The sequence below is a fragment of the Triticum aestivum genome, chromosome 5B (assembly GCF_018294505.1).
Source record: "Triticum aestivum cultivar Chinese Spring chromosome 5B, IWGSC CS RefSeq v2.1, whole genome shotgun sequence".
Taxonomy (NCBI): Eukaryota; Viridiplantae; Streptophyta; class Magnoliopsida; order Poales; family Poaceae; genus Triticum; species Triticum aestivum.
The window spans coordinates 86388024-86399492 of record NC_057807.1 but is presented as its reverse complement, the minus strand read 5'-3'; the positions used below and the strand labels follow the sequence as shown (position 1 = coordinate 86399492).

The 11469-nt window shown below is 44.0% G+C and overlaps 1 protein-coding gene across 1 annotated transcript; it reads right to left on the bottom strand.

Moving 5' to 3' along the window:
- Positions 1-9425: 9425 nt before the first annotated feature.
- LOC123115747 (F-box protein At4g09920-like) lies at positions 9426-11229 on the bottom strand. Its single transcript, XM_044536843.1, has 3 exons — positions 10181-11229; positions 9903-10043; positions 9426-9800 (listed from the first exon to the last, which is right to left on the bottom strand). Exons 1-3 carry the CDS (start codon positions 11138-11140, stop codon positions 9483-9485), a joined length of 1419 nt encoding a protein of 472 aa, XP_044392778.1. The 5' UTR covers positions 11141-11229; the 3' UTR covers positions 9426-9482.
- Between the last annotated feature and the right edge of the window lie 240 nt (positions 11230-11469).

Here is an 11469-nt window from a genome sequence, read left to right as displayed (position 1 = left end):
ATGTCTCTTCTGGCCCAACCCTCTATGCCCTTGAAATTTTGGATGAGGCCTTCATTACTACAGCACACTTAATAAATAGAATGCCGAGAAAAGTTATGAACTTTGAAACTCCCCTTACAAGATACTTTGTTTGTTTTTTAGCAAAACCAGATTGTTGGGTGAAACACCAAACTATTCATCCCTTCATATTTTCGTGTGCACTTGTTGGCCGAACTTCGCCCATAAAATGCTTACAAACTTCAATTCTGCTCCAAACAGTGTGCAATTCTAGGGTACATTAATCTGCACGATGGGTACAAATGCTTGGACATTTCCACAACATGAGTTTACATCTCTCGTGATATGGTGTTTGATGAAAATATTTTCCCTTCTCTACTCTACACATCTAAATGCAGGCGCTAGGCTACATGCTGAAATCCTTTTGTTACCTCTGGAGATTTTAAATCCAACTGATCAAGGGGGAAAATATGTTGATGATCATCTGATTAATAGTTCTGCTAATCTGAAAAAACGCATCCGAAATCTATGATTTTATGCAATAAACGCATCGAAATTTGTTGGGAACGAGACACGAAGAGGATCCTCCTGGAGACGCCAATCACGAAAGATCTGACATAGGATGAGATGCACCTACCATGCAAATGGATCCCCAGGAAGATCAGCAGACACCACCTACAGCCAGTTCAGCGGGCAGCCCACCCGCACATGAAACGCCGCATCGACCGACCGTGGGGTTGGGCGGGACTAAGGTCGGCGCGTCCTCACGGAACAACTGGCTGGAGCCGCATGGGTGCGGCTCTCCTGCTGCACCGAGGAATGATGGCACGCGGGCCCCTTGCCATGTGTCTCCTGCGCATGGGTTGGTTCAGCCGGGGCCACCAGATAGTCATCGTACAAGGAGATTTGCTGGATCGTTGGATCACTCGGTCATTGTAGGATGAGAAGGATCCTCTGTGGAAACTACTTCTATATGTCCTAGTACGCGTTCACAATGAGGTATTTTCAAACCTGCAATTCCCAAATACAAACGGTTAGGTATGAAAAATCAAACATGGCACCTAGTATAAGCTAAACAAGAGAGGGATATTATAGATTGCTAGTGGGTGTATAAAACTAAAAGAGAACCTAATGGTAATATAGATAGATACAAAGCTAGGTTAGTTTTGCTTTAGGCAACAATATGGTTTTGATTAAGAGGATACTTTCAGTCCAGTTGTTAAAGCTGCCACTATCAAGCATGTTCCGTCCATTGTTGTTTCCAAAGATTGGAGCCTTCATCAGTTGGATGTACAGAATGTGTTTTTGCATGAAGTTCTTGATGAAGAGGTCTATATGCGACATCCAACTTGTTTTGTGGACGGATCTAAACCACACCCTGTGTGCAAGTTGAATAAAGTTGCGTATGGTCTAAAACAGGCATGCGGAGCTTGTTATTCAAGGTTCAGTACAAATCTACAACAACTTGGATTTTGACCCTCACAACGAGAAACCTACCTCAGCTTTGCTAGTTCCTCGCAAGAAGCTACCTCAGCTTTGCTTAAAAACTTGAAAAGTGAATTTACACTTAGGGACTTGGAAGAGTTACATTACTTTCTAGGAATCAAAGTGAAAATGACACATGATCGTATTCTGTTAACCCAAGAGAAGTATGCTACTGGTATACTCAAGCATGTAGGGACCAAGGATTGTAAACATTCCAGTACACCTTTGCCTACCACTGAAAACCTATCATTGCACGAAGGAGCATTGTTAAGTCGAGAAGAAGGGACTATGTATAAGTGTAGTTGGTGCACTTCAGTATCTAACATTGACAAGGCCTGATGTATCTTTCTTGTTAATATCTTGCACTCTCATACTTTTTGCATTGGATAGTTGTAGAAAGTATATTGAGATATATTCAAGGAAGTGTTGCAATTGGGCTAAAGATATGTACGTCACCATCAACGATAGTAAGTGCCTTTTCTGATGCAGACTGTGCAGGGTGTCCTGATGGGAGGAGATCTACCAATGGGTTGGCTATTTTAGTTGGCTCAAACTTTATATCATGGAATACCAAGAAATAGGCAATAGTCACTTGATCCATCACTGAAGGAGAACACAAATCATTAGCAAATACAACTACTATGGTGATGTGGGTAGAAACCATACTTGATGAATTGGATATTGAAAGACCGCATATTTCCGTCCTGTGGTGTCATGATAACCTTGGAGTGACATACCCTTCTGGAAATCATGTATTTCATGCTAGAAAAAACAGATAGAAATTGATTTCATTTTGTTCGAGAAAGAGTCGCAAGGAAACGTGGAGATAGTTTCTCCCAACAAGAGATCAAATTGTTGATGGCTTTACAAAGCCCCTACAAGGTCGACAACATCAAGCCTTCAAGAACAATCTAATACTTGACATGTTCAGATTGAGGGAGGATGTTAAATAGGCTTGTACGTATGTTGTGTAACGTGACAATGTATCACGATGTAATTGTGTGTGTGTGTGTGTGTGTGTATGTGTGCGCGCGCGCGCGCATATGTATTATTGTACAAGGCAGGTTATTAGCAAGGATGAGCCCAATCTGGTATATCTTGGACTAGGGGCCAAACCTACCAACAATCTGCCACATCTTGTATTATATTTAGCATATAAGCACGCACGCGTCCCTGCCAGGAGTGCATACACTTTCATACTACCTTTCTTTCATAACTCATCATGACTTGTTCTCCGGGATTATAGTTTTGTGATAATAACATCCATGATAATTAACCGACGGTGGTTCACTCCTCGGCTACAATGGCAAAAGTAGAAGGACTTCGCCCCAGGCATCTTCGCCCTTTCCAAGCGCACTAAATTGTGAGTAGCCAAGGCCCTGGCTAATAGGGATTTGGTATGTCGCATCAATATGCAGGTGGGTCTCATAGTCGATCTCATAAAACAATTTTTCAACCGATGGAGCAAGGTCCATGAGGTGCAGCTCACTATGGCCACTAAAGATGCTATTCGATGAAAATTCACCAGTGGTGCGTGCTACTCTACTGCCTCTGCTCATAGGATATGCAGTTCACAGGGTTTATAAATTCTGGCATGCCAAGGATGGTGTGGAAAGTTTGGACACCATGCATAATTTGATTTTTCTCATGGCTCACTTTCTAAAATAGAGTTTGGACGGTGGATAGATTTGCTCGGAGGGATTGGCCAAACTATGGCCTGTGCCAGTTGTGAAAAAGAGAACCAGAATCATCTCCGCATGGACCTCATTTTGAAATGCCGCTACACTGTTACGATTTGGAACATGATCAGCGCTTGACTGGGGTTGCAATCTTAGACTAGCACCTGGTCCGCTCTTTCATCAGTGCCAAAGTGATAAGATTCTTGTCGTAGGCTACCCGATGCCAACATGAAGGTGTAGAATTCATTGAAGATGCTTGTCTGTTGGGCAATATGGAATGTGAGAGTATTTCGCAACAAGGGGCCTCCTTGCCCGGCCAGTGGTTGTGTCGATCAAGGCGAAAGCAATGCTCTGGGTGGTTGCCGGGGCAAAATATTTGGGTAATTTAATACCGGGAGAGTGATCTCTTTGTGTTTTGACCTCTGTGGTCATGTAACCACCAAACTCTGTTCTCCTCTTCTTAATTAATGAGATGAGGTAAATCTAATGCCTCCATTTCAAAAAAATCAATAAAAGAACTCGATCTGTTACTAACATGTCTCACTGGACAGAACTGAAAACTGCACTATATCGTATCCATAGTAAACTGATAATTGTAATTTGGGTATTTATTTCTTCAGGTAGAACAATTAATTAACCAAGTTGTGCCAATAATATAAACAAACTTAACTAATCAGTTCACACTACCAAAAGGTGCATGATCCACAATGAGGAGTCTCCTGGAGAGAAGAAATAAGATTGTTCACAAAGGAAGAAAATTAAATGCGTGTGCTTCTTAAAGAGAATTTCAACTAAGGATTACAAAGCAGGGTTTGTATTGTTGGAAGCATCACATCCCTATGATGGAAGCACACATGCAATTATAATGCATCGTTAATAGTGTTAGAAGCATATACTCATGATTTGTTTCAGAGGACACAATGGCAGGCATCAGAGGCACCAGTTTTCACATTACGAAATAGAAATTGCAGAGATAAAGAAGTAATCATTGGTAGCATTGCAGAGTAGTTAAAAAAGCAAAACTTAAATACTTCCTCCATCCGCAGGCTAAATTTATTAGGGTTGATAATAAAAATGTTGCTACTTTCTCGTCTCCCCTCTCTCTCGCACGTATTCCTATATCCAATGCATGCAAGTTCTGTTCATTATTTGTATGACATCACGAGTGAAAGGGGCATACGACAAACTCACACATCAATTATGGCCATTTTCAAACGTTATTTTGCAGGAGAAACACTCGTGATTGCCAAGCGTCATAATTCAACAATTTGCATGATGCACCCGCTCCGCCTCGATTGCGATGCACTAACGGTAATGACCAACAACCCCAGATTGGAGGAAGTGGCGAATATGCATGGATATTAACTACCAATAGGCCACATCCAACACCAAAGGCACAAATTCAACGAGTCTAATCTTTCAGCAAATAACGAAGCCAATGATTCCAAACAGAGTGATATATACTCCCCCCCCTCCGGCATCCCTCCTCCCATAGATGACACGAGCGGAACCGTATAACAGTATAACAAGCCATCGCAGATGTGCTTTCCGTCCAAAAAACTACTTGACGGAACACTGATCATGGCCTGGATAAATGGTATGCCATGTTGTGCAGCTTGCCCGTGTAGCAGTCCCTTGCATATGTGATGCGAAGATCGAGTTTCTCATGCCGAAAATGACCTCCTCGCCTTGTCCTTTTCCACGGAGGAAATCGATAGGGCCGTTGGTTCGATGAAGCCTGACACTGCCCCCGGCCCGGATGGTTGGCCGGTGGCTTTCTTCCATCGGTTTTGGCCCATGCTCCAAGCTCAATTTTACGACATCATTAACGGTTTTGCGTTAGGCACGGTAGATATCTAGAGCCTCAACTTTGGGGTCATTAGTTTAATTCCAAAGGTCAAAGGGGCGGACTGCATCATACAATACCGGCCTATCACCCTCATTAATGTGCCTTTCAAAATTTGTGCAAAGGCCTATACGACGCTGCTGGCCCCAGTGGCGCAAAGAATCATCAACCGTAGCCAGTCGGCTTTTCTCAAGGGCCGTAATATCCTAGAGGGACCGGTAGTGCTTCACGAGATTGTCCAGGAGCTTAAACGAACCCGGCAACCGGCCGTGCTCCTCAAGCTGGACTTTGAAAAAGCCTATGACTGAGTGAGCTGGGAGTTCATTTGCAAGCTCCTCATCCATAACGGATTCGAGTTAGGCTTCGTGCACTGTATAATGCAGCTGGTCTCGGGGGGACAGACGGTGGTGTCTATAAACGAAGAAGTTGGGAACTTCTTCCGCAACAAACGATGGCTTAGGCAGGGGGACCCTTCCTCCCCTCTTATCTTCAACTTTGTTGCGGACGCCCTCTGGGCCATGATCACTAAGGCGAAGGGTGCCGGCCACATCCGCGGTGTCGTCCCCCACCTCATTCCAGGAGGGGTCTCTCACCTTCAATACGCGGATGGTACCATGCTGCTCTTCGAGCCGGACGATCAAAGTATTGCCTCGATCAAGCTCATCCTACTTGCATTGGAGATCGTTTCCGGCCTCAAGATAAATTTTCTCAAGAGTGAGGTGATAGCCATTGGGATGGCCGCACCACTCGCTTTGCGCGTTGCCAACCTACTGAACTGTAAGCTTGGGAGCTTTCCGTTTAAGTACTTGGGCCTCCCCATCTCTGACAAACACATATTTATCCAAGAATGGGACCCCTGTACGGCAAGGTGGCGAACCGGGTTAGTCCACGGTGTGGCTGGTACATGTCTTCGGCAGCTAGGCTCATTCTGACGAACACTAGTCTCTCCTCTCTGCTCATGTATACCATGGGCATGTTCCTCCTAGCAGACGGTGTTCACGCCAAGCTCGATACGCCCCGATCCAAGTTCTTTTGGGAAGGAAATGGGTCCAAAAATAAGTACCACTTAGTTAAGTGGGCAGCGATTTGTCGGCCAAAGAAATTTGGCGGCCTTGGGATTCTCAACTCCAAACTTATGAACATTGCCCTTCTCTCCAAGTGGCTATGGAAACTCGCCCAACATGAGGAGGGGCTCTGGGCGGATATTCTGAGAGTGAAATACTTGCCCGACGGAAATTTCCTTACCTCCAAGTCCAAAGGGTCGACATTCTGGAATGGGATCCAGGTTGTCAAACCGGCCTTTGCGGTAGGAGCTAAGCTCGGCGTTAATGATGGGAAATCCACGCGATTTTGGTTAGATCATTGGTTTGTTCAGGATCCGTTGTGGCGTAGCAACTGCTCCATATACCAACTTGCTACTAACATCGATATCCTCGTTGCCAACGCGCTTAGAACCAACCCACCAGCCATTACTTTCAAAAGGCCCTTTCTGACGCCGAACGGGCTGTTTGGGATGAGTTACGTAATGCTCTTGCGGTACTGGTGTTGCGACCTGAGGCCGATACGGTCTCTTGGTCCCTCACGAGCTCTCAGAAATTCACGGTTAAGTCTCTTTACACTAAGTTGATGGAGGGTCCGACACTAGACATAGCTAGGGGGCTATGGGAAGTGTCAATCCCCCTCAAAATTAAAGTTTTCCTTTGGCAAATGTTCCGCAACCGCCTCCCGTCCTAGAACAACATAGCAAAACGAAACAGGCCATCCGATGGCAATTGTGTGATGTGTGGTGCGCACGAGGATGCAAATCACATCTTCTTCAATTGCCACCTCGCTCGCTTCGCGTGGAGTGCGGCCCGGGAAGCCTTTGATCAAAACTGGAATCCCCACTCGAGTAGAGACCTCCGAGATATTCTCTTGGCCCATAGGAGTGGGTACGGTCGAGTGCTTTGGAGATGCGTAGGGGCGCTTTTCTGGGCTCTATGGACTACTAGAAACAAAATCACAATTGAGCACAAATTTTCCTCTCACCCCGCTGACATTATTTTCAAATGCCATTTGTTCCTTCAGACTTGGATGCCCTTGGGGAAACGGCGGGACGCTGAGCGGATGCAAGAGGCGATGGAGCGGATTCGATTGATCCAGATTGCTGCCCATCACTAGATGTTGATGATCGTTCCGTTTATGCCCGTGTTGGCATGTTTGAACTTTTGCCTTTACATTCTCAGGCCTAGGCCGGTTGCATGTTCAAACTAAGGCTTCGGCCACGTTTCCTTTTGTTTTAAGACTGTCTTGTTTGTCAGATGTTGCCTGTTCGTGGGCTTTATTAAGTTAAACCGGACGCTCCTTGCGTCTCCGTTCTAAAAAAAGGAACTTTTTCATGCATGCATGGAGCCCAGATCATGGTGAGGATGAATGTTGTGCCATACTCTACAGCTTGCTTGTCTGCCTGCACGCGGCTGTGCTACACTAAGATGTCTTCATAAAAGCAAGTTCGAATAAACATGCATGCTACTAATCAAGTTCAGAGAAATACTAGAAAATGTCAATAAAGGAACTCTAACCCGGATTTAGCATATCAGAAACCAAGAACCCAATGGTTTAAGAAATCACGCAACAATACCTTAAATTTATTGTCAGATTGTCTTTGCCGTGTAGGTGCAATAGTATTTCAGTTATAGCAAAACATTTCTGTCTCGGGCCTATTCATTGTGGGAGCCTGATAAAAAGTCATTGATCCCATCCAAACCTATGTTCGTTACTCTGATAAAGCAACATTTCTTATGTAGATTGACCAGTATTTGAATGTGTTTACAAACTGGGGGTATATTAATATGACGGTCTTTGGCCCTTTTCAGTTCGTACATAATTTTAGTTTTCTTTTTCCCTAGAACTGAAAATTTCATCAAGGTGGTTATATTTGCCTACCCAGCTTATAATAAAGTTCAACTTTAATTTTGTCAATTTGTTTGATAAGCACCAAAATATTATTGCAATACTGTTGTACTCTACAATGGAAGACATAACTGAATCATCATATGACAATAGTGACATAACTATAGCTTGGTATTTCTCTGTCTTTTTTTGCTCCCATTTTCATAGCACAAGAAACACATTGTTACATAGTACAATACTCAGGCCTGCATGTCCTCCGTCATAGTCCAAGAGCTATTGTTTTGTTTCGAAAATGAGCAAGAAAGGTCTAATAATAACTAGGTGAACCACATCCAAATATGTAGATGTCAAAGCATTTTCAATTGGTTAACACAACAACTATACAACCATGTGATTTATATGTAATGATTTACTCTGCATCCTAGAACACTATGCGCTATCTTCTCCTTTATATGTTTATTGACATGTACTCCTTGTTTTGTGAAGAAAAAAACTTGTTTGCAATAAAAAACCGGCATGTTGTCCTTTTTTACCACTTCACATATTTGGTCCTCTATGTGATGAGACTGATCATATAATTGGTACAGATCAATAGTAGCCCCCTTTAACACAGTGTTTTTTTTTCGAAAAGGAGGATTACCCCCATTCACACAGTGGTGTTAATACATAAGCTTCATAGAGTAAATAATAGTATACAGAGCGCCTCATAGGCGCAATTCATGTTATGCAGCTTAGGCTAATATTATTTCCACTACCATCGAGGAGTCAATATGTCACAATCGTTCAGCAACCTTTAGCTATATGATATAAGATTTATGAACATATATCCTTCGTCTGAATTATCTTTTACCAGTTACCACTCAATTGTTGAATTAAATTGTTCAGTACCTTGAAAGTTACTGATAGACCGCATCTAGCTAGGAATTTGACTATTGGTTAGAGTTTAATGATATCACTGCAAAGTGCTCTAAGTCATGTTTGCATTTTGTTGATAGTTTCTAGAAGATTTGTTGGTCCTTTTTAGAAAAATCTGGAAGACAACCACTTTATCTTTTTTTCAGAAAGAAAAATAAATCACAATCATTTAAAAGCACTAGTGTCAGATATGTGCAATGATTTCTTAGCCAAGGCCGGTTTGTGCATTACATGACTATTTATGTTACATGGTACCCAAGCATGGATCTCCAAGGTTTAATATTTTTTTTTCATCTTTAGGAAAACAAGTGAAAAGGCTTTGTTGTGGATTTCACCTCTAGCCTACCCCAACTTGTTTGAGATTAAAAGCTTTGTTGTTGTTGAGGAAAACAAGTGAAAAGTACATTATGGCTATATGAATTCGCTGAAATTGTCTATGCCGAGTGTTTACATGGTGGATTTGCGTATCTTTTGTTTGGTTTCGCCTTTTGAGGGTTAACTCTAACTATCGTTGAAAGTGAGACTTCGGTTGAGAAAGCATTCTAAATACTAATTGCTCACATATGCATTGCCCAATCACACATCCATCATAAATTCTATTATTCGCTAATATGAAAAGCTCATGAGTTACCAATACAACACACATCCATATGTACATTAAATCAAAATCACAGACTTATACTATAATATGTCCCAGGATTTGCGTCCACCTTGAGTACGAAATTAATTTCAGCCCCATCTGAAGCCTTGCTCTCTAGCAGAAGCTTCTGACGCTGTTTTGCCAAGAACTCCTCATCGTTCCTCTTGACTAAAACTGTCATCGACTCTAGAACTCTAGCATTTAGTACGAAAAAAGTTACAAAATCAATGTCAGGTTTTTTGGCCCGATAACAATCCAATACAATTTTTTTTAGACGGATGTCAAAAGATCTGAGAAGGTCCCGGTGTTTACGACGCCACAAATTCTTCGTCCCAGATTTCTCGCACTGAAAAGAACATCGACAAACCAAATATATAACAACTTCAGAATAACAAGTAGATCAATAAAGCAACCAAACAAAATGTACTATCGGTGAAACAATCATCACCTGAATGTACAACTTCTCCAAGAACGGAAAACATCTCATCAATTCAATAACCATGTCCAAACATAGAGTGCGCATACTGAGATGCAAAGACTTGATTCTGCACAGTGCTGTTGAAACTCTACCAATTGCAATGCGCGGTCCCTTCATAAAAGCATGAAATCCAACATTAGAAAATAATATACAAAGGTTTGCAAATCGTATATATGTAATTTCTGTATGCACTGAAATGCAAGTTATATAAAAGGCTGAGGATGGTAAAAATGAAGAAGATCAGTTACCTGATGAATATCTGTGGAACCAAACACCAGCCTGGTGGAGTTAGTACAACAACCTAGGGTCTCCAACTTAGGCGCCGAGAGCACTGATACATGCAAATCCTGGTTCTGATCAAGATGGAATAATCTTTCAAGATGAGGGGCACTCTCGATGATGAGCTCCTCCATGGATGGATCTGGCGAAGAATTGCCGACTTCAATGCTTCTAAGGGTAAATGAATTGATCCGGAGGCAACGGGCTCCACTGCACTGAATAATTAGCAAGACCTCGAGAGAAGGGCTGCCGGCAATCATGCTGGTGAGTGAGAACTCCGAGAGGAAGACATAATCAAGACCGAGCTTCTTAAGCTGCGGGAAGTGAAGCCCTTGAACGATGTCGTCCGTGAGTGTGCAATGTCCGAATTGGGCGACACAGAGGGTGGGCGAAAAACGGAAGATAGATGTCGGTGCCGGCATCCGCTGCCAATTGTGCCATGGCCGACGGTAGAACTCAAGCTCCTTGAGTTTATTCAGAGCGGGGGACAGGAGGCAGGCGTCCACGGCAGCATCGTTCTCCATGTTCATGGCCAAGAGTGGGCGAATGCAGAAGCGGTGGCAGTCGCCTCGGTGGAATGAAATTATGCGTTGTAAGACATCACCGAGCTTACCATCATTAGAACGGGCGATTTCACCGCAGTCGATGTTGAGAGGAAGAGAGCGCCAGAGGGGAAGCCACCGTTTCGCGAGGATCTGCGTGCGACCGCGTTGCTTCATGGGGAGGACCGAAATAATCTTCCGGAGCACGTCATCGGGGAGGTCGCTGAGGTGGAGATCTCGCCCGTCTCCACCTCCATCGTGGTCAGCCGCTCCGGGATCGGGCGCTGCCGCCGGCGACGGAGCCGGACTGCCCTCGCCCATGACCATGAGTGCGGCTGACTTCCTCTTCCTGGTAGTCGCACTCCTCCTACTACCGCCGGCCTCCATCTCCTTGGGCAGAGACGGCTGCTAGTCCGGCGGTGAAGAGAATTAGGTTTGGGAGTTTGGTGGTGGAGGTCAGGTTCGGAGCAGGACGAGGGAAGCTTCTGAGGATGACAGCCGAACCCTACTGTCCGATGTGAGTAAATGGTAAGCTGGCGTGATCGAGCAAGTAGAAACTGCCCGCGATGTGACATGTGGGCATGGGACCAAACCTGCACTGGGCGGCCCAGGTCAATAGCGTCCCCCTTTTTTCTACTGCAAATTTGGAATTTCATTCATCACTCATCAACCGTGCTAAAACCCCGCTGCTCACCAGCTAGCGTGGACACGCATGC